The 27,314-nt window shown below is 38.4% G+C and overlaps 3 protein-coding genes across 4 annotated transcripts in view; 2 read left to right on the top strand and 1 right to left on the bottom strand.

Moving 5' to 3' along the window:
* LOC117299110 (E3 ubiquitin-protein ligase TRIM9-like) overlaps window positions 1-8,701 on the bottom strand; it is a 56,148-nt gene extending 47,447 nt beyond the window's left edge. For both annotated transcript variants that reach the window (XM_033782560.1, XM_033782571.1), the window contains exon 1: window positions 7,672-8,701. In XM_033782560.1, the coding sequence (XP_033638451.1) occupies window positions 7,672-8,526 (855 nt within the window). In that variant the 5' untranslated portion in view covers window positions 8,527-8,701. The remainder of the gene's footprint in view (window positions 1-7,671) is intronic.
* Window positions 8,702-9,225: 524 nt separating this feature from the next.
* Window positions 9,226-18,730, top strand: LOC117296907 (L-2-hydroxyglutarate dehydrogenase, mitochondrial-like). Its single transcript, XM_033780016.1, has 10 exons — window positions 9,226-9,485; window positions 10,886-11,007; window positions 11,484-11,635; window positions 12,404-12,535; window positions 12,981-13,122; window positions 13,489-13,526; window positions 13,872-14,036; window positions 14,453-14,610; window positions 14,869-15,000; window positions 15,835-18,730. Exons 1-10 carry the CDS (start codon window positions 9,388-9,390, stop codon window positions 16,028-16,030), a joined length of 1,335 nt encoding a protein of 444 aa, XP_033635907.1. The 5' UTR covers window positions 9,226-9,387; the 3' UTR covers window positions 16,031-18,730.
* Window positions 18,731-20,079: 1,349 nt separating this feature from the next.
* LOC117291718 (retinol dehydrogenase 13-like) lies at window positions 20,080-27,145 on the top strand. The gene is made up of 7 exons (XM_033773584.1): window positions 20,080-20,213; window positions 22,108-22,226; window positions 22,778-22,933; window positions 23,107-23,211; window positions 23,659-23,868; window positions 26,068-26,275; window positions 26,928-27,145. The coding sequence occupies exons 1-7, from the start codon at window positions 20,107-20,109 to the stop codon at window positions 27,100-27,102; spliced, it is 1,080 nt and encodes a 359-aa protein (XP_033629475.1). The 5' UTR covers window positions 20,080-20,106; the 3' UTR covers window positions 27,103-27,145.
* Window positions 27,146-27,314: the final 169 nt, after the last annotated feature.

Here is a 27,314-nt window from a genome sequence, read left to right as displayed (position 1 = left end):
CATTGTCTAAAATCTTTAACATACTCAATGTTGACTTTGAGTCTGACATTTACTAAAGTATAAATGAAATACAAAATTACAATGAGATATTTATATACATGTAGGGCTTGTTCAAAGTCAAAATAATAATTACTTGTGAGACTAGTACATGTAAGTCAGGCAGTTGTTTTCCCATTTTAATTCTGGTCTTGTCACAAAAATTCTGGTCCAGCAAACAATTTGAGGTAAATGTTAAAAGCCGTGTGGTCTTGTGGATTTTTTTTCCTAAAAATGTAAGCCTAATAATAATTTTGTTTGTACTTTTTTGGTAGCCTAACGATTAATATCACAGGCATGTGATTAATAGAATGACTAACAATGAGCCATTATTAATTAAATGAAGGTTGGCATGTTATAGGCAATTGCACCCAAATTGAGCTACATGTGTTTAGGATGGCCCTTTGGACTCGGGAGACAACTGGTCAGTGGTCAAAGACTCTGTATCATGAAGGTGTTAACTTTTCCTGAACACCAGATGGGTACACTACCTGACTACTAATATCCATTCATACTGCAATTGACACCGATAGAAGAAAACTGGCACCCCACCCCCTCGGACAAAGATATTGACAAAATAGGAAGACCTTTGGGAAACAATGGCAGTTTGTTCATGGAGGAGGGAAAAACATGATTTGTATTTCAAACAAATTGTCAAATTTGTTAACAGATAGTTTATCAACAAGTTGTGGTGCAGTTCATTTATCTGCCAGCGCGATTTTCCCTTGCTTTGTCACAAGAAATTCTGAACTCACAGTTTGTGAAAAGGCATGTTTCTTAACATTCTTCCCAAGTTTTTGAATAAAAACATAAGTTAAGATCCAGCAAAATGCTACTTTTAACTTGCCCCTATACCCTCTTGATGTAAATTCCTTGTTTACAGCATATTATTTTGTGACAAGTCAGTGAACGATTTCCCTTGTAAAGCAGAGCAAAATGCTACACAAAATGTATCAGTTGCCACTAAAAAATCACAATTTGCTGCTCACTATTAGCCTTTAGTGTGCACGAATTTCGCTGGGCATATTTCCTGTACAAAATTGTTCCCTGCAAGTGGTGAGAATTATGGTTGAATAACAAAGATTGCAGTGTTCAAAGCTTGCGCCTGAGCTATTCTGCACAAATTTGAAAATCATGAAAGGAAACAAAGTTTGCGCCGTCCAAAAAATGGCACACAGCGAGTAACCTTAACAGCGAGAATAAAAGAGGGACAACTTCAAAGATTACGCCCAACATTATACACAGCCTGTGAGTCTGGTTCTTGTGATAACATTTTATCTTACTGGGTTAAATAATAAAAAGATTTAAACTAAATCAATGGGTTTTGTATTAAACTTTCTACATTGACAATGTGTTCATAACAATCCTAGTAGTGGTACAATGTACCTCTACATTTGCGTTTCTGAAATATCAATAAATTATAATCAAAAATTCATGCATGCTTTTCTCTTATCTAAAACCACTCTTGCATATCATTATCATAGTAGTCGGGCGAAAAAGAAGAAAAAAATAACTTGGGTGAGAACTTCAAGTATCTCATTAGATAAGAGTCCCTTGAGAGGAGGATACTGAACATGGAAAGTGTCAAGGTGTTAATTTCTGCCTCTCCCAAAATCTGATGGTATGCATAGCTACTTAATTTCATCACTTCTCGACGTGACGATAAATTAGCCTTTATTAATGTGGTTAAACAGCTGTCCCGGTTAAAATGCTTATTCAATAATGTTTTGTCAGTGATGAATTTTTTAAAGAGGCAGGAATCTGACCTTTCAGCTACACTCATAAAATAATAGGGACAAAAATTATAATTGAATAAGACTACGTCTGCCAATGAGTGCACCAGCGGCAGACCGGGGAAGATGGAGGACTTGTAAACAAAAAACAATTTATGGCTACCATCTGCAGAGTTTCTGTTTCTACAAAACATGGTCATTAAGTCAAGTTGTCTGGTCAATTGGTTGCGACATACTTCCGGGGAGAAGGTCACCTTGAAATAGTAGAAATACCAATAAAGCTTTTGTTATCGTTGCTTGAAGTCAACTTATCAACTTATCGTATTAAATTTTTTGAGCTGAGGTAACAGAAAAAAAACCACATCAGAATGAGTGAAATTCTATATCGTCTGATTGTCTTTTGAATGCTCTCTGCACTTCACTCCATGGCAACATTAAACTACAGGATTCTGCCCCAGATTTTTCCAAACTGCAAAGCACGATGAATTAACCCAAAGTCCTCAGAATGTTTTTAACTTGTTGTTTATCTCTTGTTTTATAGCCCTGTTAATGTGTAATATGAGGCATTCTAAATGATTTTATAGATAGTCAAAAGAGAAAGAAAGAAAGTTGTTTGAATATCAGCCCTCAAATTACATGGATTGGCCCGGTACGCTAGCTTCTAAGTGCATTGGGAGAACTCTGCACATTGTGTTGTCAAACAGAAGAAAAAGTCAGCCTAAGGTAATAAGCACTTTTTCCCCCAAAAAATTCAAAATATTTTCCCCACCACAAATTAAAAGTTGAGGACAAAGTCATCACCAATCATCATAACACTGGAGTCTACTCTCTCAGTTGCCTTCGTGTGTGTTTTAAAAATATAATTCATAAATACCTCAGACAGTTTCGCTATTCCTATTGGTGGAGAGCGCGTCACGTGGGGTGTTTAAACGGTTGATAATGACCAACTGGAGCTCTGTTTAAACCGGTTGTTTTTGGATACTACGCGCTAGTCTTGGTGCAAGATGTTTCTTGTTACGGGCGATGCGGGCGCTGTCGGTGAGTTGGCCGCGCAAACTTGTTGGGAAAAGCTACTTTTAGCAACAAACTGGCCTGATGTAAAGTACTCCATAGTGCGCAATGTAGAACAATTTTATAGCTAAATGTGTAAAGCGAGATAGTAAATTTGTGATGGCAGATGAAATTGGCAGTAAATAACAAATGACAAAAAGTATGCACTTACCAATATTTCTTAATGTCTTTGATACTTGACACTGCAAGTACATTTAACAGATCAAGTTAATTGACAGACACTTTTTTTAGCCTAACCATAAAATGATTGATGTAGGAGTTTAGTGATGCGTATTCACGAATGTGCAATTGTGGCGAAAAAGCCCCTGAGCAACAAACATGAAACATTCAGAGCCACTAAACATTCATTGCCACCTGGGTCCACGATGAGCAGCGTTCACTTTGAGTGATCACATTACGATCGAATGCCCAACTTTACACCACTTTCCGTGAGCCGGTTGAAATCTAATTAGATCGTTGAGAATTGGCAAAACGTGACGACACTTGTACTTGTACCAGACGAAACCCCTCCATCATCGTGACACCTAACTCAACCATCTTAAAGATAATTGTGCATAACGGGATCTCCTCGATAAGCATGTCTCAGGCTTTGATTAAACGGAGGCCATTTTATCTGAGAGCAGAGCAACAAATCACCTAAAATGTTGACTTAGCACTACTAGTAAATCAACTACGCACATCAACTGGTCGTTCATCACGCACAGGTCTGCCAAAAGCAAACTGCAAAGTGCAAATTGCAGTGATTTCTATGAAACAAAAGGGCTGGATGGGAATAACTTTCACATCTAACCCTATCTATTTATCTAACCCAACTGATGCAAATTACTGGTTAGGGTCCAAATTAGGGTCCATACCAAATACCGTATGTTTAAAAATATCTACGTTTTCAAAATTGTTCATTTTTCAAAAGAAATAACTGAAAACCAAAGTTCAGTTTACAATTAAAATCAAAGAAAAGCAGTTTTAGTGGAAAGCATAATCCGTTTCTGCTTCTTTCAGATTATCTGTCATGTCTTTTATATTTGTACTGTCCATCACTATCGGTCAGCCTTGTTTTGATAGCCAACGTCCATTCTCGATGGGGAGATGGCAAACATGTCCTCTTACATGTAGTACATGTTGAAGTAAAAGCCAGGAAAAGCCATTGGAAAATCCTGAGCTTGGAGAGCAATGATCCTAAATACTTGGTTCATTTTTGTTACTCAGTGTGTAAAGAGTACATTAAATAGTCTGTCAGTATTTAAAACTTGGGGTGGGTGGGTATAACAGAATTGACAAAAGATCAACATTTTAAAAGTTTTAAAAGATTGATAACTCTTCATAGTCTGTACTACGCATTTGTAGTTCAGACCAGACTAATAATTTTGTTTAAACATAATTGTTCTTCTTATCCCTTTAATAAATGCAAATTAGCTGTGTCCTTTAAAGTGTCTAAAGAGCTCAGGATTATTTAGCTGTTCCTTAAAACATATCTCACGTAAAGCTAATAAACTGAAAACATACTTGCTCTATATCATGGTAAATCTACCAAATATTGTGGCCATAATTATGTTAGAAATGCTAATGGGGCACATATGCCCAGATCATCTTTTACACTTGGGAATAAGTTACTTGGGAACAGCTTCTAGGGTGACCTCTCCAAAATGCTCCGATTAAAAGGTGGAACCGTTTCACCAGAGTCCAGACTGCCGGCAACAAGAAAAACGTGAGATGGAGGAGGGAGAGAGGGAGTCTCATCATAAAGACACGCAGAAAGAAACCCTGTACAAAGTAACAAGCTTCCAGCAATACAGGTGTCTAACTCCAGCTAATTGGCCGAGGCTCCCTATGGCTGATTAAACTGTGGACCAGCAAGCAGTCTATACGGCCATCATAACCACAACAGCTACGGAATGACTCATTCATGCATTCATTTTCCATATTTTTCTACATTGCCTGGGGGGCTGGATGCATCACACTTGGCAAGTGATTGCATTTCATTCTGCAGGTTTTTCGGGAGGAATAATTTGGTAATGATGGATATAAGGCATTTGGCGAGGACTCTGTCCAATAATGTGTATTACAGCTCAAATGGTTATTTTCAAAATTTTAGGCTTTTTGAAACACAGAATAAAGCAACTCATTTGGCTGAGTTTGTTCTTTTTAAAACAACTACAGGTAATATTTTTCAAAGTTATACATGTATGCTGTGAATGTACTTCTTTGCAAGCATACTCATAAAATAAAACTTTCCTTCTTCTTTTTCGTACAAAATACCAAAAATTTGTTTGTATTGTGTATATGTACACTTCCCACTAATAAATTATTATGTGCAAATGTAGATTACTTCAATGCTTCAATCAGTAGCCCACAAAGTTAGTACAATTTTTCTTGAAGTGACCTAAATTACCCAAATGGAGATATGTATCCATGTGGAAAACGTACTGGAGGGTAACAAAGGGGGTACCAAGGCACAGCAAGGTACCCTCAAGGGCATTCACCTTCAGGTGCTGTGGGATTCACAGGTGCTGTGGGGTTAAGTTGAGGCCTGCATGGTACCCAATGGTAAAGTGATATAGTTTTTGATGAAAAAGTATTTTTCCACGAATTTGTTTTCGAGACCTCAAGTTTAGAATTTGAGGTCTCGAAATCAACCATCTAAAAGCACACAACTTCGTGTGACAAGGGTGTTTTTTCTTTCATTATTATCTCGCAATTTTTACGACCGATTGAGCTCAAATTTTCACAGGTTTGTTATTTTATGTATGTTGAGATACACCAAGTGAGAAGACTGGTCTTTGACAATTACCAATAGTGTCCACTGCCTTTAAGAGGGCAGAATGGACCTGTCCATTCTCATTTTGCATAATACATATAATATATACATTGGAAAATTCCTCAGGAAAATCTATGTGAAACTTTTGAAGGGGCACTTATAAACCAAGACCAGGGGCAACAAAAGAAAAAATTAGAAAGAGAATATCAAACAACGGTCGACTCTTCAGAGTTCTAATCAATGGACTTCTTCTGCCAATGGTAGCTGGAGATTTTGCACAAGAAACCAACATTTGATATTTTTAAAAGAAAAATCTATGTAAGACCTTTGAAGGAGCACCAAGGCCAAGACCAGGGGCAAAACAAGAAAGCATTAGAAAGCAGAACAACAGTTAACTCTTAAGACTTCTGGCAATGCTAGATAGAGATTTATAAACATGATGGTGATGATGAATGGCCTCCATATTCGTGCCTATGACGTCTGATCCAAAAGTTTGCAGTCTGTCTTGTAGACAGTTTTCATTAGTTGCCTAGCAAGCATCTCTGTTATCTTCAGTGATCCCTTATAACTAAAGAGACAGCTCAATGAACACCAAGAAGGCACAGTTGGACTGAACACCTGCCAGCTCTTTTGATCAAACTTTCCGATGGGGGTAAATATAGCTGGCACGCGACCGTTTGTAAGCAAACCTTTGCCTTGAAAATCACACAACAAAGACTTGATAAACATTGCACACAAGTGAACAATGGACCACCCCTTTGGGTACTTGTTTGTTTTGTTGACAAACTAAAGGATGTATGTTTGTATCATAGAGCTCCACCGTTGTATTAATACACCTTTTATCAACAGCTTGGGGCATATTAAATATAATGTTTGATTAAAAATTACTAGCATGTCAGAGTGTACCCTGCATATTAGCCAATGTGAGCGGACAGAACTTGTTATCAAAGAAAAATTGTAAAACATTTACTTGTTGTCAATTTGCATTACATTCTTGTGAGGTTGTTAAAAGGCTATTAGTCAATTTGTATGAAGTTTGAGTAGGGCAAGCACTTTAATGGCTTAGACCTTTGGTCGGATTCATATTAAAAAAAAAAACATAAACTAAAAGAAATTATTCCTCAATGCTCAACTTGAATATTCAGATGACCAATACAGGCAGCTGAAAGAAAATCATTACTAAATTTCCAGTGGGTGACACAGAGGTTGATTCGATGCCTGATGGCTCTTTCAGAGAGACGCCTCAAGTCACGTACAGATATCTCACACACACACATTATAAAGTGATGCTCTCAACTCCTTCTAATTCATGTCACAAAGATCCCTGATTTGTCTCTAATACGGACGTTTTCTGGCAACCCTCTCTCTTAATACCTACATCTTAAACTGCTCAGTGACAGCCAGATGTAATTTCTAGGGGATTATTAGCAAGTATAGATCTTGTCTGCTGTCATGTTTGAAAGTTATCACTAAAAGACTTGGGGCTGCCTAGGGGCAAAAAGACAGGTGGATTTGTCTGACTCACGATGGACTTCCCCTGTATTCATCACAAAAGCCAATGTTTTTCCATAAAGGATTTAAATGTATTGTAATTGATCAATAAAAAACAAAAAACAAATACACTTGCCAGTACGGTGTGATTTTATTTTACAAGGCATTGCTACAATGCTCCTGACTAGCGGATGGAGGGTTATGGTTAGGAATCCCATGATTAGAGCAACTAGATCAAATTGTTAACATACCTCTGCGATTAAAGGAACAAAAAATGCAAAACACCTGTAGGTTAGAGTTTTAACATAATATTACACATTATGAAAAAAATTGTAACAAAAAAACACAAGAATGGTGAAACTGTGCACTTAAGATTTTCTCACCTGTAACTCAACTTTTAAACTTTAAAGTTGGTTTAATTTGTCAGGCTATTTTATGGCAAACAGAAAAACCGCTGGTTTGTCTTTACTGGGATGTAAACCATCAAAGACTAGCTTCATACAATAGTCAAAAGAGTGGCAAATGGTCAGTATGTATAAAATTATTCCACTGGCAACTGCTGCTATTAAGTTGAACTATATTTACCTTTTGTGTTTTTGCCATAGCTCCAAGTGCCTTCACATCATGGTTGACATGCTTCCCTTCATTGAGACACAGGTAGCAGACCGGCAGCTTACACAAGATGCAATACATACTAAGATTCTCCTCGTTATGCTCAGTACATGTTGATGCTTTACCAGGCTGCTGCCCCTGTGCCTTAGCCCTGGCCTTGATCTTGCCCTTCACCGGTGGAATCAGGCTATGCTTCGCCAGGGGGCCGCGGGCCGGATGGCAATTTTCACGGCATCCTGTACAGTAAAACACCTCACACTGTTCGCAATAAACAGTCGCATCCTTTGCGTCTCCCTCGCAAAGTTCGCACTTGACCACGGAGTTCTTGGCCTGCCCAGCGTAGCGGGAAACAATGGCTTCTAAAACCCTGTTCCTCGGTAAGCTTAGAACCCCAGTTTCATCGAGATAAATAGACCGGTGGCACTGCGGGCAGACGACCCTGAGTGCATCAACGTGGATGGATGGGTAGCCAGCACTTGCACTGGAGCTATTCGAGGAGGAGCTGGCCGCACTTGCAGCATATCCTGAGAAACCGACCCCGCTGTCTGCCTCACTCAACCGGTCAGTTTCTCCATAATCCAGGTACTCCGGATGGCCATGGGTGTGATGGTTACCGTGGGTTGTTGGTCCGCCGTTCGTCTGAAGAGTACGAGCGCAATTCAAACATATATTGTGGGCACACGGCAACATTATCGGGGCATTGTAAAGGCCCCGACAGACGGGGCAAGAAAGTTCCTGTTCCATCATGGCTGCAAGTGAAACTAGCCTCTCTCCCGTAACGTTAGACCTCAATTTCAAAAGTGCTAAATATTCTGAAATATTTTGCATGAATGGTCTTGAATCGCATAAACTTATTATCTTCTATATCAATCAATGTATTCTGCCTCAAAACAGAAACAGAAGCATCGGTGACAGCCACTAGGCGCAGTCATTGAGCACACGGCGTGCGTGAAGGCAACGAACTGACTCTGAGATACGAGAGCGCCCCGTACGTGTTGTCACATCAAGCTGCAAAACGGCAATGATGTGACAACGGCATTGTGTATCGATTTCTAGACTGGTGCACTTTTGCGTTTATCCGATGCCACTTTATCTGCCAATTTCGATGGAGCCGAGAGAAGAGACTGGAAGCCAGATTATTATTTTCAGCGCTTATTGATTTACGCATGCGCTGTATCGAGACTAATCAATATTCCTTCTTTGTAGGTGCTACAGTTTTCAAAAAACTAAAACAAATTTGTTTAAATTGTGTACATTTTTACCAAATAGTTTTAAAAATATTGTGGTTAATAAAAAAAATTTTAATGCATTTTTTTAACAAAAATATTTCTTTTTATACAGTTTTAAATTGGAATACTTTTGTTTATAAAACTAGAACACCCCTTAGCCATCATAGAACAGGCCATCTAGACTGGTAAATGGTTGCTAGTTCGCCTATAAGTTCGCCGGTGTGGTAAACAGGTGCATTTTACCAATGTGGTGATAGGTGCCAAACCAATATAACTTGATGCACAAAAGCAACGAAAATTGTACACAACAGTGGGATGGGCGAGAGTGTGGTAGAGGCTGTCGATGTTCTTCCTCCATCTGAGTCTTAAAATTGAAGGTCATCATCCGCTACTGGTGATTTCTATTGTGTTTTCTTCTTCTACTAGGAATCTAGGTTAAGTCTGTATCAAATTATTCTAAATGTTGACTCCTTTATGTAGGTTTTTAGCAGTGAGGAGGAGAGCTGCGAAATGTATTCACTGGAACTGGGCATTGCGGTCACTGTGCACAAAACCAAGGCAAGAATTCCATACCCTTTCAAATTCATGAGTTTATTAAGTTTTCTTTTTGGATAACTTTCCGTATGGCGCCACCACTTTTTCACTCATTTTTACAAAAAGGGATATCTCATTGAGGTAATTTACATACTATATTATTTCATTTTAAATGAAAAAGTGGTGGCGCCATACAGAAACTTTTCCCACTCAGCATGCTGAGCAACACTAAAACAATAACATTAATAAAATAAGATGCAATCAATGATGATTTTTTTTTTTACAATAAAACTTAGGTCATTGCGAATAAAACATCAAAATAAAACATCAAAAGGTAATCTGTGCATGATCTGATTGTATTGACAATTGTCAACAGTCAAAAATCCATCAGTACTGAAATATTTTGTAAATTTTGCTGCTCGTGCTTATTGTTGACTTATTTTATGACTGATCAGCTTCCATGGTCGGAGTATGTCACTGCCACTGTCAAATCATGGCACTTAACTTTTTGTTTAACAGTTACATTTAAATTACAATCACCATTCATTGCACCAACCAAAAAAAGCAAAATCTTTCAAATTTTGTTCTTGATTCAAACTAAATTACAGGAAGTGGATGACCTCTTTAAGTCCGATATAGCCCCATGGCAATAGACTGTGCAAGTCTCGCGCGTATTTGAACTTCCGGGACCATTGTGGTCCCAACATTATGGAATTTTACGTTGGGGGGATTTTGTTTTGGCCATTACTTTAGTAACAAATGACAGATGTTGTTGAAAATGTAATACTAATTAACAACATATATAAAAGTAAAAATAAATTCAACAAAATAACAAAGAAAAATCGATATTTAAACTTGACCTCAGGTCAGGTTACTTGTAAAAAATTAAGAATTTGTGCCCATCTCCGATCACGAAACTTACGCGGACGCTTGTTTTGTTTGCGAGTGATGACAAGCTTTTTTATTTGTCGTTTAAGCGTCGGCTTCCTCTTTATACTGCGTCACGCCCTCGCGATCATCGTGCGTCCGCGTATGTACCAGCTTTTGGTAGTTTCACATTCGAGCGTAGATTTACAAAAGGGGTTTCAAAAAATTAAAGATCAAAATAAACATCCTTGTCCAAGAGTTTTACTTTTGTCTATACATCTATAGACTTTAACCGATGGACATAGACTTTAACCGATAATTGTATATTTTGTTTTAAAAGCTAAAACTAATTTAAACAAGCTCCAATGGGTAGTTTTGTTGTTCAGATTCGGCATTAAGAATAAATTAAAGTAAAGATTTCATTTCTTAAAAAATAAAGTTCTTCAGTTGTCGTGTTTTCTCGCACAGTCTATTGGAGGTGTGGACACTACCAGATTGATGTTGTTGTTTTGATATTAATACCATTTCTAATTGTTGATTTTGTTTTCTTTGAACAGTACTGAGGACTATGATGTTTGTATTGTCGGCGGTGGTATCGTTGGGCTGGCAGCCGCTAAGGAGCTGATAGAGAGACATCCCAACCTTAAATATGCCGTAGTTGAAAAAGAAAAAGAACTCTGTAAGTCTCAGTCATAATGAAACAATCTTTCAATCTATGCACTTTGAACAAGATATGTTTGTTCACAAAGTGTACACATTGTTTTCAGAGACTAGTGTCAATGGCTTTGCTTACCTTGGAATTATGTGCTTCTGGTGCTCTGTATAAAGCACAAACTCCCTTGGTCTGTAAATGCAGAAATCCACGGTAAGCAGAGCGGGGCTTGATTATTGGTTAAGAGCTGTTTAAACTACTTTATAAGGTCTCACGCTATTCTGGTGTGGTAATCTGCAGACAAACTCTCTGTGGCAAATGTGAGACCTCCCCCCCCCAAAAAAAAAAGGAACCATAGCAAAAGGAATTTGAAATTGTCTTAACACACCCTTCTATCAGTCCCAGCCCCCAACTTCAACCCCCAAATTCTAAGAACCCCTAAATCTGCTTCTACTAAAACCCACTGACTTCTTTCAAAATGCTCAATTGTTATCCCTTTACAGCTGTACATCAGAGTGGTCACAACAGTGGGGTGATCCACGCTGGGATCTACTATACACCAGGCTCTCTCAAAGCTAGGCTGTGTGTGGAAGGAGCAGAGCTGGCCTACAAGTACTGCGATGAGAACGACATTCCATATAAAAAATGTGGCAAGGTAAAAGGACAGTCATTGATGCCATTTGTTTGTTTGTTTGTTTGTTTTTTAATCAATGAGACCCGGGGTCAATTTCATAAAGACATTCCTAACTCAGGACTAGTCCTGTTGACCCAATTCACCTGACGTCATCATCAGAATAATCTTGGAACCGCCATACTGGTGTGGTGGGCAATGTAACTGCGTTAGTCAGTGAAGTGCGCTCTTTAGGCAACGCGGCGTTTACAAGTAAACCTAATGCCACCCAAATGGTGAGAGTGGCACAGTCGCCGCGTGTGACGTGCGTGCAAGGGGTCAATAGATCTCTTTAGGAGTCATTAAAAACTGTGAAATCCACCCCAGTTAATTTTCAAGGTAAGGCCTATACCAGAGGATCAGAGGTGATGGAGGTAGACCTTTCCATTGAATGGTGGGTCACATTTTGTATGGGTGTTGCTGTGAGAGTTACCAAGCAAGACACATTTCGTCGCATCAGTGCAAAAGTGTTGTATCCGAATTTTGCAAAAAAAAACCTTTTTATCTCCCATGAAAATGCCCTGTCCTGAAACTTCAAATCTCTGCGCTTACTTGTTTTACAAGTTAGTTACGAAAGTTTGGACAAGTTCAAAACCGCGCGTATTGTATTTTATTTTTTTTAGATACATCGTGTTTGCACTGACACAACAATTTGTGATTTTTTCCATGATCCTTGCTGTCATGATCCAGTAGGAATGACCTGATCTTTTAAACTGTTTTAAAACTGTACGTATGGTGGTTTAAAATTTGCAGTTGATAGTCGCTGTTGAACCTGAAGAGATTCCAAGACTTGAGGCACTTCATGAACGAGGTCTTAAGAACAATGTCAAGGACATGAAGATGGTTGGCCCTGATGAAATCAGGGAGATTGAACCACACTGTAGGGTAAGTTGTAGCTGTACCTTTTCATACATGATAAAGACCAATGCTTGGTCATTATTTGCATAAAGAGGTCAAAGACCAATCAGGTAAAAAGTAATAGACCTTTCTAATGTTGATGAACGAATCCTGCTGGTTGGAATGGATTGCCGAATGTGAGCAAAACATTTCATTTTGTTAACAGCTTTGTGACAAATTTCTGCAAACTTATTAATTGAAACAAATATATCACATGATTGGTTTCTTTGTTTCCAACAGCTTCAACATCATTTTTGAATATTTGTGTAACATTTTTACAAACATTGGCTATCTTTGCATTTATCTTTGGCAAAAACTTAGGCTGTGATGATGCGGTGTGTGGATTAATCAGCCAAGATTCAAGCTCTGTTTTGTGAGCGATTTTCTGTCGGAGAATCCCTAAACATATCCTGAATCATGTGGTTCATTTCAGGGAGTGAAAGCGTTGACATCACCCCATACTGGCATTGTTGATTGGGCTAGAGTTGCCAAATCATTCGGAGAGACATTCAACAAGAAAGGGGGACACATCTTCACAGAGTTTGAGGTCAAGGGCTTCCATATGACGAAAGAAGGTGAGATAGAATATGCACTACTTTGGAAAAACATGAGATAAACAAATTGTTTTAGGGCATAGTTATTTGTTTATATATTTATTTAAACATGGTGTGTCAACTCGCTGGAAAGTTTTATTAAGAGTGGGAGGGATTGCCCTCTTTCAAGTAAGGGCTTTTATGACTGTTTGACCCATGACCCCCCTCCCCAAACCCAATCTCCACCAACCACGTCGACCCCTACCCTCATATTGTGTTCATTACTGAGAGTGACTGATGGTATGCCCTTTCTCAGCAGCCTATGATTCAGATGAAGTCGCTGATTAATTATTTATGTGAATGTGGAGACTGTTTGTTCATCAAAGTTTATCTTTTCATCCTTTATAGGTGCTGATTATCCAGTAACAATTGAAGGCAACAAAGGGGTAAGTGGTTTCTTTCCTTACCTTTCACCTCTGTTGACCCCAGTTCGAATTCCACCTCGGACCGGAGCCATGCATGTGGATTGGGTTTTCAGTCCCTACCTGATTGCATGGGTTTTCCTCCTTGGGGTTATCCTCCTACATCTAGAACTTAAAAAAAAAAAAAAGGTTTCCTTTTCATCCTGTTATTGGCGCTAATTGTTCTGATGTGTAATCAAATATAATACAAATAAAATAAGGACTTTTGTTACTGTGTTAAAAAAATGTTGTTATAATTTTAAAGCTCTAGCCAAAACCATGCTGGACATTCTACTGATACATTTTGACCCGCTGGTTGATCTTACACAGAAATCTCTACGTTGCCGCTATGTGTTGACCTGTGGAGGACTGTTTGCTGATCGGTTAGCTCAACTCTCAGGATGTAATCCCATCCCTAGAATCGTTCCCTTCAGAGGGGACTACCTGCTCCTCAAACCAGAGAAATGTCATCTATCAAGAGGGAATATCTACCCTGTGAGTACTTTATCACAAGCAAGATTTCAAAACTTACTACAAAACTCACACACGTAATTAGCTGTTATAAGTGTTTTTTTTCTGAATATCTTGAAAAGATTTTGGGTTGAACAAAGAAACATTGCTGGAGTGGCGTTTGAACGTGCGACCTCCAGATTACATGCTGGTACTCTATCAACTAAGCTTTCTAGCCCTTCCTGTTTTGTCAATATCTTTGTTCGGGGTGCCAGTCAGAAGCCATACAACCTGTAACTGCCGTGTATTCAGGGATCACACACAAGTTTATGATACAACCTGGGAAGCAGCAGCAGAGGGATCACCAATGGCAGGATGCAACATTATTTATTTCAAATATCGAAACTGACTGGGTAAATTAAAAATCTGTAAACCATTGTACCGTTACAATTTATTCACAGGTGCCTAACCCTAGCCTGCCATTTCTAGGAGTGCACTTCACACCTCGTATAGACGGTAGTGTCTGGCTGGGTCCCAATGCAGTCTTTGCTTTTAAGAGGGAAGGATACAACATGACAGACTTCAATGTGAAGGATGCTGTAGATTCTCTAAGCTTCCGGTAAGTAGAGTACAGATGCCAGTCTTTAAGACTAAACTAAAAATAAGGGAATAAAAGTAGCGACAATGGCTGTTTTAAACCGGCAGGGGTTGTGGTCTGCAAAGCCAAACTGAGGTCCTTTATTGAAGGCAAAAACCCTGCAAGTTTTTAACCAGCTATTTAAGACTGAGTCACTAGTCTTGTATTCCTATTCATCAATGCCTTTCCATTGAAAACACCAACAAAATTTCATTTTTTTTTTTTCAAAACACATTTCAGTGGATTACAGAAGTTGGTGTTCAAGAATTTCACGTACGGTTTGAGTGAGATGTACAAAGGAGTGTTCATTGCTGCACAAGTGAAGCAACTACAGAGATATGTACCAGAGTTAAGAGTACAAGACGTGACAAGGTAAGCTCTTAGTCATCATCATTAACAAAAGACTGCAACAGGCACTTGGAAGACTTTCAGGGATGCTTGTGTTGTTTTAATGGCGGTCTATCTTCTGTGCCTAGGTAAATTATCATCGGTGGTCCTTTCACTATGATCTGATGAACAACTCTCATAACTTCCATTGTTTTGCTTTGTGGCTGATGTGACAGTAAAAGCAGCCTTAGTGTTGTCCATTTAAGAATCCACATAATATCTCTATTTGAGTCCATTTCTCATCACAATTCAGCTAGGTTAAGCAGCATTCAAGCTGACCACTGCTGGTCGGTATCCTTAGAAGAAGAACAAAATGATGGTGATGTTTTTGTTTACTTTTTGGAACTGGTTGAGGAAATGCTTTCCTTTGAAAATATCATTGCCACAATGAAACCAAGAGATTCTCAAAAATCCCAATTATGTAAAATTCTGTTAAAGCCATTGGACACTTTCGGTAAACAGTAGTGTCCAAGGCCCACACTACGTGTATCACAACCTGTGAAAATTTAGGCTCAATTGGTCATCGGAGTCGGGAGAGAATAACGGGAAAACCCACCCTTGTTTCCGCACGTTTCGCCGTGTCATGACATGTGTTTAAAATAAATCCGTAATTCTCGATATCGAGAATTGATATTGTTTTAAAGTTTTCTCAAAAAGTAAAGCATTTCATGGAGTAATATTTCAAGAGAAGTCTTTCACCATTACCTTCTGTAAACCCTGTAAGTTATTTGTAAATATGTGAACTTAAAAAAAAAATTATGTTCCGAAAGTGTCCAATGGCTTTAAAATATGATACTCTTGATTCTAAATATCTTTTAGGGGTCCATCGGGAGTAAGAGCCCAAGCGCTGGATATGGAAGGTAATCTGGTTGACGATTTTGTCTTTGATGGCGGTGAGGGCGCTATAGGAAGCCGGGTCCTTCATGTGCGTAATGCCCCGTCGCCTGCTGCCACCTCCTCTCTGTCCATAGCCAAGATGATCATAGATAAAGTAGAAGACACATTCTCACTCTAAAAGTCACTAAACCCTTTTAGAGGCAACGGCCTACTGTATAATCATCACCCACGACAACCTGCTCCAATTTTGCAACCTGTTCTTTTCAGTGTAAATGCATTGAGCAAAATATCTTTATCTTAAGCTCAAAATAAGAATCTTCTGTCATCCTAGAAATGGTACATGGTGTGGTAGTAACTTTATACCATCTTAACAGATTTTTTTGGGTTGAGAGCCAATGATGGGCTACAAAGACGCATGCACATGGATCATTGGAACATCAGGGATGTAGCCCACTGGGTACATTGCCTGGGTGGTGCCCACTTAGCTGTTGGTCATTTCCAATGCCTGGTTCAATAGAAATAGCCCTGGGTTCAAGGTTGTAACTACCTGGTACTAGGTCAATTTATTTACATCCCTGTGTGATGTGCTGTAGGGAACAGTGAAGCAATCTTTCTATAAATGGCTGCCATTGTTATTTACGATTTGTTCATCACTGTTTGTCTGTTTTTTTAACTGCTAGTTTCACCATAACACTTGTAATGTTGGAAGATAAACATATTGTCTAGATTGCTGTGTTATACCGCAGTAATAGATTCTGAATTCTTATTCAGGGTGAGCTGTTGCGTAGAGAAGCAACTGTTTACACAAAGAATCTTTATCTCAGGTTATCCTGTAATGTTGTGTCTTTTAAGAAGAGGACATCTGAATGCATTCTCTAGAGATATTTTCATTACCTCATTCCAGCCAGTACTACAGAGAATTTAATAGTCTTTCAGCGCAAAGTACAAGATTTTAAAGGCATGGTGTAGATTTAGTGTTATAAGATTGAGACAATAGACTAACAAAAAAAGTTAGCTACAAGTTTAGACGTAAGAAAGTTAAAGTATTTTTGAAAAAATAATTATGTTTTACTTTAATGGATTACACTCTGAAGGGGCATCAGTTTGTTGTCTTAAATGATCCATAGAGGCTGCATGATGTCTCAGGGATTTCAATATGGAGGCTTTGATTGAACATCGTCTTGTCTCCCAGTTTGATTGTGTCTACAGAGCTTGCGCAATGCCAGCCAACGCTTTGAGATCCTGAGATCATTTACTGCAGGTGATGACAAAAATCGAACAAGACATCCCACCATCTTAGGATGATGACATCCTTAAAAGTTGGATGTTGTCTTCCGAAGATGTTATCCTGGGATCTTGAAATGAGATGAATGATTCCAGGAAGCCAACATCTTATATTAAGATGCTGTTATCCCGAGATGTTATCTCAGGATGTCGTCATCTTACATTTATGACTGTCATCATCATTCTGGGGTAAAATGTCTTAGGATCTCAACATGTCGGATGGCACTTCCAGAGCTTCGTAGTTTTAGAATATATTTTAAAGTTTAAGAATATATTTTAAACTTTATTGTAAGATGTAGTCCTTATAATTATACTCTAATGAATGCAGTGTTATATTCTTAAGATATGGCATTGTTTGGTCTTATAACCAGGGGCTTGTTTTAAGGAGTGGCTTAGCTAACCACACACCAAAATTAGCTTGGAGGGCCACCATTGAAAATACCATTTCATATGTACTCTTTGTGACTGGTGCCCTGATCATAACCTGCTTTAAGTAGATCTATGAAATAAGTCCTAGGGCCCAATGTCATTGACTTGAAAAGTACACATTTTGTTTAAACTCAAACAGATTACCAGCCAAAATTCATTGTAGTGTTTTTGACTGGTTTTCGGCTAATTTCTGATCAGCAGAAAACAAATTGCAAAGCATAATTTGTTGCTTAACGACGTGATGAAATTGGGCCTATATATCCTGTGGATGATTGTATGAAAGATTTCTTCTCATTGGTTGATGTATGTGATTGTCCATGCTTTTTGTGTGTGTGTGATTCAGTTGACAAGTTTTAGTGCTGATATCATGTTCTTACACTGATTTTTGGATTCTCCTTAAAGAGTTTTTTTGTGATGACACCCCCACTGCAGACAAAATATAATTAAATATTTGAAATGACCCTTGCCAAGACCTATGCATTGGATGACTGGCATGTTGGTCTCTGGGACGAGTTTGCTTTGTAATTTTGAAAGTGTTATTTTTATTTTGTTATTTTTTAATATTTATTGTCCAGCAACATTAAGTACTTGCAGAAGAAGCTTAAGGTAGTTCAAAAATGTTGAAGAAAGTTGACAACTCAGAATTAATATATTTTTTGCCAAATTATGGTTCAACCATCAGTGTAATGTCCAAAGCTTGTGGAAATAATAAAAATGGTAAACAATTTAACACAATAATAGTTTCTTAAGTAAGCTTAATTGTGATTGGTCACCATATTTAAAACAAAATTTATATAGATGTATTTTACTATAAATAGCCACCCACTTACAGTTTTCCTTTATGCACTTTATTTTTAAAACTATATACACACTTTGTTTAGATATGACTATTTTGTGACTTTTTGAACAAATTTCACTACAAAACAACAACTGCCCTTTTTCCACTTTTGTCTGACCAGTACAATAAGTTTCTTTTTTATTGAATGCAAGTTATTTTCAGAGTATTGGTCTAGTAGCAATGATCAATGATCAATGATCAAAACTTTGAACCATCAGAGTGATTTTCTGATCCTGTTGTGCTTCCATCAATAACCTTTAAAGGCAGTGGACACTATTGGTAGTTACTTAAAATAATTATTAGCCTAAAACCTTACTTGGTAATGAGTTGTGGGGAGAGGTTGATAGTATAAAACATTCTGAGAAACGGCTCCCTCTGAAGTGACGTAGTTTTTGAGAATTTGATTTCGAGACCTCAGATTTAGAATTTGAGGTCTCGAAATCAAGCATCTGAAAGCTCACAACTTCGTGTCACCATGGTGCGACAATGTTGTTTTTTCTTTCATAGTTATCTCGCAAGTCCGACGACCAATTGAGCTCAAATTTTCACAGGTTTGTTATTTTATGCATATCGAGATACACACCAAGTGAGAAGACTGGTCTTTGACAATTACCAATAGTGTCCAGTGTCTTTACTTATATGTTACCACCTACATGGTATAACCGTCCCAACAAAATTTAGTGAGGGTTGTATGAATATGTCTTGGTTTTAAATAATATATAGATTATGCTTTACTACTGAATTTTGATTTTAAAAACACACTAATGAGATATAAGACTTAAAAACTGAAATGGTGGTGATTCATTTTACAGTGGTGATGGGCTGAATATTAACTCAATTGTTTAATGTCACCTTGTTGTAAATAATTGTGTGTTTTAATTATGCAATAAAATTGTTTGATTTTGATATAAATTAGGCGTTTCATAATCCAGTACTAGATTAATTTAGACCTAGAATAGACCTATATCCTAGTTGAGTACTAGTTTTCCAAAAAGACGGGTCGTTTTCTTTGCATTCCACTGTAGCAGTATCTGACTGGTTGTGGATGGCAGAGGCGTAACCAGACATTGTGTTGGGGAGGGTGGGGGTTATATAGTGGGTGCCTTTGTTTAGCTCCCCTGGGTCGACCCCGGTGTGTGGCGTGTTTTTTTTCCAGGACAAACGTGTACAGATAATTACCCACGTTCGTCCTGGAGAAGAAAAAAACGCCATACACCGGGGTTGACCCAGGGAAGCTAAACGAACGAACCCATACTTTAGGGTATAGGCCTAGTGTATCAAACCATTAATTTGGGCAATTTGTTTGGGAAAGGGTGGTTCTGAAGTGTGACTAAATTGTTGCCGCTTGTGTCGCTATCAAGGGGCCTTCCTCGGGGTTGACCCAGGGAAGCTAAACCAACGAACCCATACTTTAGGGTATAGGCCTAGTGTATCAAACTATTAATTTGTGCAATTTGTTTGGGAAAGGGTGGTTCTGAAGTGTGACTAAATTTGTGCCGCTTGTGTCGATATCAAGGGGCCTTCCTCCATGGTTAATGAATCTAACCATGCATACCCATATACCCCTCCTCCACTCTGGTCACGCTCCGCCCCTAAAGTGGAAACGGATTATTTTTTTAAGGGTGAGGTGTGACAGCGCCCTCAAGTGGTAGTCGAAGTCATGCATGCTGCTGAATCATGTTTTCAATAATAACATAAAAAGAATGGCTTCTAAAAGAGTTCTTGGAGTAATTTATCGAGTGTTTACACCTAGGGTTGCGGTTAGGTTGTCTATTTTGGGAACAGCTGTTGGTTGCACAATTCTGCTTAGGTAAGTGATAAAATATTGCAGAGGATACTAGCCCCACTAGTGTGGCCAATGGCCACACAAGTGGGGCTAAGAAGATTAGCGGCAAAAAGTTATCTAATGAGTCGCACTCAAATTGTTGAACTTTCTAAATTTTAATTTTAATGATGATATTGATGATGTGGTTTAGTGAGACAACTACTGCATTGAAGCTATAATTTGAAGGTTCTTGGTTTATGGTTTGTCCTATTTCGTTCCTCCATGGTTTACCAGGTCATTTATGGTTAAGTTCTTTTTTTTCTGAGAGTCCTTGGCTACACATCCAGTATTATTAAATAAAGAAGTAAATGAACAAAATGTACAGTTGGCCATCAATCATTAAAAACTCTGTCTCAGCTAGACCCAGTAACTGGGGCGCTGTAGTGTATCCTCCTCTTACCAGTTTTCACAGTATTATGCCTTTTTCTTTGAATTGGGAAAAAATAATGATGCCATTATATCAACCGATGCCCTAACTAATTATCTTCATTTGTTAATATGAAGAATGCAAACGTATATTAAAACTTGATGGACATTGAAATGTTCACACCACATCACACACACCGATCTTCGATGACTTCAACTGGCCCCATTTGTTCTGAGTTTTTCCTGTTTTCACGCGGCAAACGAGAAAGTATGGTTTCCCGGTGAAGCCATACATGGAAGAAACATCTGCAGTGACTACAAGTGTTCTTTGAGACTCTGTGTATGACTCGAAAGCCAGCAGTTGTCTTCATTTTATTCAAAATATTTTTTTATTAAATTTTAAAAATTACCATGGTAACTTGCAAAAAATAAAAATAATAAAAAAAATAATAAAAAGTGTGAATAATTACTGGCTTTCAAATCTGATTTTTATTTATTTTATTTGTATTTTTTTTCTTAATATTTATATTAAAGCGTATTAATAAACAGTGATAATTGAATCAACAAGCTGATGTTTAAATTTTAATATTAATAATAGTATTGATATGAGGGTTAAAAAATAAAAATCTCCACAAATATTAGAAAATGATATAAGGCACATGGCTTCTTTATGCCTCTGTATTTTTTTCCAGAATGCTCAGCAAAATATTCAGTCACATGATTTGATGATCGTGAATTGTGAATTGAAATAGTGTTTGATGAAACTTTTTCGGTGGGCAAATATTTTTATATGGCCTCAACATTATGACATATTTTTGTACCTTGTAGAAATGCCTAAAATACCAAACTTTTTGCATTTACAAGTGCAAATAACCAGTGGAGCCTTACCTGTATCTAAGTTTTGGTCAAGGGAGAGGAGACTTTTTGCTTGGCAAATAAAACCACACAATTTTTATCTAGGGACAGTTTACATCGTGCACAGAGAGGTAAAAGATTTGCCACGATTTGAGGGACACCTCGAAAACAGGACCTCCTACGATATAGTACGACAGAGAATGTCAAAATTTCGAAGCAGGAGTACAGGGCCCCAGTTAACTGGGTCTATGTCTCAGCATGGACTGGTGCAGAATCATTAATCATGGGTACCCACTTATTTTACCTGTTCAACTTCAATCATAGACGAATTTCGTTCCTCAATGGTTCAATCCAGTTCATCTTATGTGTAGGACAGCTTTACAAAATTGATTGCATTCAAATTTGCAATGTTAAAAAGTCTTTATAAAATAGAGTAAAAAAGGCTCTCCCCCACCAATGTTCCATGATGATGAGTGAGGATAATTCATTCACGAGTACGATACAGTCACAATTGCCCGTAAGAAAATCAGGGACAAGACAAATCCTTCTTTAGAAAGCATAATGAGTAGAAGTAGAGATGGCCACAGTGACCTTTTTACTGGCCTGTTAATTATGTTGATATTGTCTTCATTCAATCATTTGTTATTATTAAGTGCAGAGACTACTTCGGTGGCGCAGTTTGTAAAAGTGAAAATCGTCTTGATGGAAAGACTGTCATCATTACTGGTGCTAATTGTGGAATCGGGAAGGAAACAGCAAAAGATCTGGCAAGAAGAGGTAGAGTTAAAATTGTCACTAAATTTATTCTCTGTTACTTTACTGCAGTCTCTTAGCTACTTTACACAGAGGTTGATGAATCATCAATTTCAAGATTCAGGATTTACAACGAATCTTTTAGTCTAAATAAAATATACACGTGTTCATAATTATTATGACGTCATTTGACAAGGTCGGCCTCAGCTACTAGAGGTCAAAAGAAGGTGGTTCATTGGCTCATCGTATCAGCTGCACATACATTGTCATTGATGAGCTTTTCCATTGTGTCATCATTTTACCTCTAGTGGCGTGATGAATCAATGCAATTGCAAAGGGTTCAGATTGTTACTTGAGCTTGTCACTATTTGTTTGTTGATTAAGCCTAGCAGAATCCACAACTCTTAGAGAAAAAGTGAGGTTGGTAGATTGTTAATAAAGTTACTTTTTTTATCTGAAAAGGGAGATTCTTTCAGGCTGTTAAAAGTTCTATAACCTATACATACACTAGTTCACAAAAAGTACTTGAAGGTAGTTTGGAATAAAAAGATGTTTCTTTGTTTCCTTGTGGCAAGGTGGTCATGTGATTCTTGCCTGTAGAGATGAGAAGAAAGCAGAAAAAGCCAGGAGGGAGATCGTCAATGATACAGGAAACCAAGATGTTGTAGTCAGGAAACTAGACCTGGCTTCACTCAAATCAATCAGGGAGTTTGCTCAACAGATAAATGCAGGTAAGGCTTTATAAGTCTTGCACTCAAAAACAGAGTTTTGTGTGGGCACATCTAGACTATTTTGAGTGAGATACAACATTTTGACAATTTTGAACTTGCGTAAACGTTAGGAGATATGAATTTTGTTGTTGTAAATATTTAAATTGATTGGTTTTTGTTTGTTTTTGTTTCAGAGGAGTCGAGTTTGCATGTACTTATCAACAATGCTGGTATTATGAGGTGTCCGTACTTGCAGACAGAAGATGGCTTTGAAATGCAGTTTGGAGTTAACCATTTAGGTAAGTCCATCATTCAATTCACCCTCAATATATTTGATGACATGAGTTTAAGTAGAGGTGTGTCTGGGTGGGTTTAAACACCCTCTGAATCTGGAACTTAATACTTTCCAGGATTATTTAAGTTGTGCTGAATTGTTTGCAATGACTGAAACTTGGCTTGTTGCGAACTTGGAAACATATTTTATTAGTTTACATCTTCATTTTTGGAACAACCTAAATCTTAACTCTTTGAGTGTGCGTACTACTTTTTGTTGACTGCATTCACAACGACAGTCCTAATGCGTTTTGGCACAGCTGAGGCATGCTGAGGGTACACTAGTTTGTGAATTCTAGACAACAACAATGGCAACGAGCTCCCCGTTCTCTGTTTTAATTCCATGGTCTGATCTCAACATACAACCTTACCTCTCTGATGACCAGTAATTGCTCCTTTTATTCCCACCACAGGTCATTTCTATCTTACAAATCTCCTGCTGGATAAGATGAAAAGTTCCTCTCCTAGTCGAATAATTAATGTGTCTTCACTAGCCCATACTACTGGGGATATAGACTTTAATAATCTCAACAGCGAGTCGGAGTACAGGACCGCCGATGCCTACTCGGATAGCAAACTGGCTAATGTACTCTTCACGCATGAGCTCAGCAAAAGACTTCAAGGTGAGTTGCACTTTGTACTGTAGATCTAAAAGCATGACAAAGTTCCACATGAGTGATATTTGGCTCCCACTCTTCCCAACTAATGGATCTCCTATATCCACCATTACATCCCCTACTCCTTTGACTTGGGTAGGGCCACTGATTTTCCGTTTCAGAAAAGTGCAAATTCCGTTTGGCAAAAACATGAATTCCGTTTCAGGCACAAAAAATTCCGTTTCATGTTTTTTTAATTAGATAAAAGGTTGTTTAATACCCAGGGACACACTTATAAAAATCAATTTGAGATAAGTTGCACTGTTGACTTCGTAAAATGTTCATTTGAACTGACAAATTTCAAAAAAATACTTTTGTTTATAATTGTGGATTATTTTGTATACTGCTGAGTGCTGTTCTAAAAAGGTTGCACTGTGACTGCAGTATCAATGCACATGATGTGATAGACTTGATTCCAAGTCTAAAACTGCAGTTGATTCTCTGCATCAGCCACATTGTAGGCTAATGACAGGAGTGTATCCACAAGAGGGCGCTGTTTCAGCATGATCAAAGACTTGGGAACAAGTCTATGGACGTGACCATTCTCCATCCACAAACAAAATGTCAGCCATTTTGTTTTCGCTTTGGCGACAGAATGTTGACAGTTTACGGTTTTATTTTAGACCTTTCCGAGATGAAAAAACATTGTATGTGTTCTTATAGATCATAGGTAAGCTAGTTTGTGTATTATTGTTGGTAAAAGAGAGGGAGAAAATGCAATTTGGGTGAACAAAAAATGTTTAAAACGTGCCGCGAATAATGCCCTTCGCTTAACCATGTTAACAACGTGTGTACATCATGTGTGTAAACATTGAGGATGGTGTGAAGTAGAACAGAATGATCCACGGTTACGATCTCGTACTTTTTAATGGTCTGATTTCTGATGCCTTTTTAGTTTAACAAAAAGAATCTTAATAAAGAATGCAATTTCAATAGTTTTGGCGTCAAGAAAAAAAAAAAAAAAAAAAAAATCAAATTTTCTGAAATCCCGTTTTCCGTTTCAAAGGGCGGATTCCGCGAATTCCGTCCGTTTTCCGCGATCGCGGAAAATCAGTGGCCCTACTTGGGTCATCTATACCCTCAGTCTCTGCTAGGTTCCCTCTCCCTCCCTGTGCTTGTCAACAACTGATTCAGTTCAGTGAGCACACACTCCCTACCCACTCTGACCCCTACCCCTTAGACTTGGGGTCATCTATACCCTCAGTCTCTGCTAGGTTCCCTCTCCCTCCCTGTGCTTGTCAACAACTGATTCAGTTCAGTGAGCACACACTCCCTACCCACTCTGACCCCTACCCCTTTGACTTGGGTCATCTATACCCTCAGTCTCTGCTACATGTAGGTTCCCTCTCCCTCCCTGTGCTTGTCAACAACTGATTCAGTTCAGTGAGCACACACTCCCTACCCACTCTGACCCCTACCCCTTAGACTTGGGTCATCTATACCCTCAGTCTCTGCTAGGTTCCCTCTCCCTCCCTGTGCTTGTCAACAACTGATTCAGTTCAGTGAGCACACACTCCCTACCCACTCTGACCCCTACCCCTTAGACTTGGGGTCATCTATACCGTCAGTCTCTGCTAGGTTCCCTCTCCCTCCCTGTGCTTGTCAACAACTGATTCAGTTCAGTGAGCACACTCTCCCTACCCACTCTAACCCCTACTCCTTAGACTTGGGTCATCTATACCCTCAGTCTCCCTTAGGTTCCCTCTCCTCACCTGTGCTTGTCAACAACTGATTCAGTTTCATGAGAACACCTTCCCTTCCCACAGGGTATGTTTCCTTGTACCCCAGGGTGTAAACTACCTTGATCATTCCCACCATTAGTCATTTCCACCGCCTTGTAGTATATTACCTCGGGTATGAGGTTGTAATTATCAGGCAAATATTTCTGTCAATGACTGCTGCTTTTACCACTACATCTGCTTTTTAACCCCCCAATATCCTTGTAAGAATGTCGGAAGGTGACAACAGGTGGCCTCCAACAGATTACCACATACACCCTGTATAACAAAACATTTGTTGCAATCATGCTTTGTGGTAGATTCCATGGTGTTTTTTCAACAGAAGGACTCAGGGAAACAAGTGTAATGGTATAACAAAAAATAATATTCGTTATCCTGATGCAATTTCTACATCAATTATAATTGATCTTGGGGTTTGTTTTTTCAGGAACTGGAGTGACTGCCAACTCCCTCCATCCGGGCGTAGTCAAGACCCAAATTGGGCGATTTACCGGGTTATACCAATCAGGGTTCTCTGCATTCATCCTTGGCCCCATATTCTGGTTATGTGTCAAGACACCCAAGCAGGGTGCTCAGACCAGTGTCCACTGTGCAGTCGACAGCGAGCTGGAAAACGTATCGGGCAAATATTTCAGGTAAAGGATTACACGTGTATTGATGTTTAAACCTAACTGTGTTAAAGGGATACCTTTGGTTTTTGGAGAGGCTTGATTGTTTTAATCCTATGTAAATGTAGAGTTAACAAAATGAAGTTAAACTGAAAATTTCGTTTCAAAGGTGATAGCGTTTTTTGAGATCTTTTCGAAAAATCGGTAGCGGTTATATCCATCCAGGAAGAATAATCCAAAATTGGAATACACAGTCTGAGAAAAGTATCTGACAGAAGCCTTTCTCGATTCAAATTTTGGGGCATAAAATCAAATCTTTATCCATAACCACATTGCTTTGAAGTGAAATGATTCTCAAAATGCTTTATGCTATCAAAAGCTGCTACACTTCTTACCAAGTAAGATTTTTATACCATTAATTATAGGAGTGATTACTTTACATATACCTTCCATTTAAAGTGCTTTCCTATTGGGACTTTTGTACTAAGAGAGGTTTGTGGTAATACAATGTGAAATCTCTTTTGAGTAGTGTTGGTTCTAAAGAGAACCGCTGGTTAACGTCCATACAGGGACTTTTGTAAATGCTTGACATTGACATGTCTCATCACATTAATGTTTTTTGGCAGTATTTACAAATTTTGAAATACTAACTTTTTCCATCTTTAATCATTGCATGCAGTGACTGCGCTGAGAAAGCATGTGGTCCCAAAGGCCTTGATGATGCAGTAGCCAAGAGATTATGGGAGGAAAGTGCCAGGCTAGTGGGACTCGATCAAAATGACAAAGAAGATGAGAAACAAATGCCGAGCTCAAGTACTACAGGAGAAAATAGTCAACAACAAGATAAGTCATGATAACGGCTTGTATGGAGACTAAGTTACTGTCTGAACTCTGACATCCATAGCCATTTAAAAACTGCATGTGTTTTATGGTTGGTACAGTAAGTGCGCCCCACTATATTATATAGTAATTCATTGTTGATCTGAAATGCAAACTCAATTACACCCATGTTGAGAAATCAAGAACAAAAGTTTCCTTTGTAACAACTTAATGCTGCTTAATTTGA

The sequence above is a fragment of the Asterias rubens genome, chromosome 1, assembly GCF_902459465.1.
Source record: "Asterias rubens chromosome 1, eAstRub1.3, whole genome shotgun sequence".
Classification (NCBI taxonomy): Eukaryota; Metazoa; Echinodermata; class Asteroidea; order Forcipulatida; family Asteriidae; genus Asterias; species Asterias rubens.
The sequence above is the reverse complement of the archived record's forward strand: the minus strand, read 5'-3'. Positions and strand labels throughout refer to the sequence as shown.

What these genes read in the sequence shown, in the direction of transcription:
- LOC117296907 (XM_033780016.1), top strand. Translation starts at nt 9,388, where the DNA reads ATGTTGACTCCTTTATGTAGGTTTTTAGCAGTGAGGAGGAGAGCTGCG. An exon ending in CATATAAAAAATGTGGCAAG is followed by an intron (nt 11,636 to 12,403) that starts GTAAAAGGACAG and finishes TAAAATTTGCAG; the next exon opens with TTGATAGTCGCTGTTGAACC. An exon ending in CTTCCATATGACGAAAGAAG is followed by an intron (nt 13,123 to 13,488) that starts GTGAGATAGAAT and finishes CATCCTTTATAG; the next exon opens with GTGCTGATTATCCAGTAACA.
- LOC117291718 (XM_033773584.1), top strand. Translation starts at nt 20,107, where the DNA reads ATGGCTTCTAAAAGAGTTCTTGGAGTAATTTATCGAGTGTTTACACCT. An exon ending in AAAAGATCTGGCAAGAAGAG is followed by an intron (nt 22,227 to 22,777) that starts GTAGAGTTAAAA and finishes CCTTGTGGCAAG; the next exon opens with GTGGTCATGTGATTCTTGCC. An exon ending in GTATCGGGCAAATATTTCAG is followed by an intron (nt 26,276 to 26,927) that starts GTAAAGGATTAC and finishes CATTGCATGCAG; the next exon opens with TGACTGCGCTGAGAAAGCAT.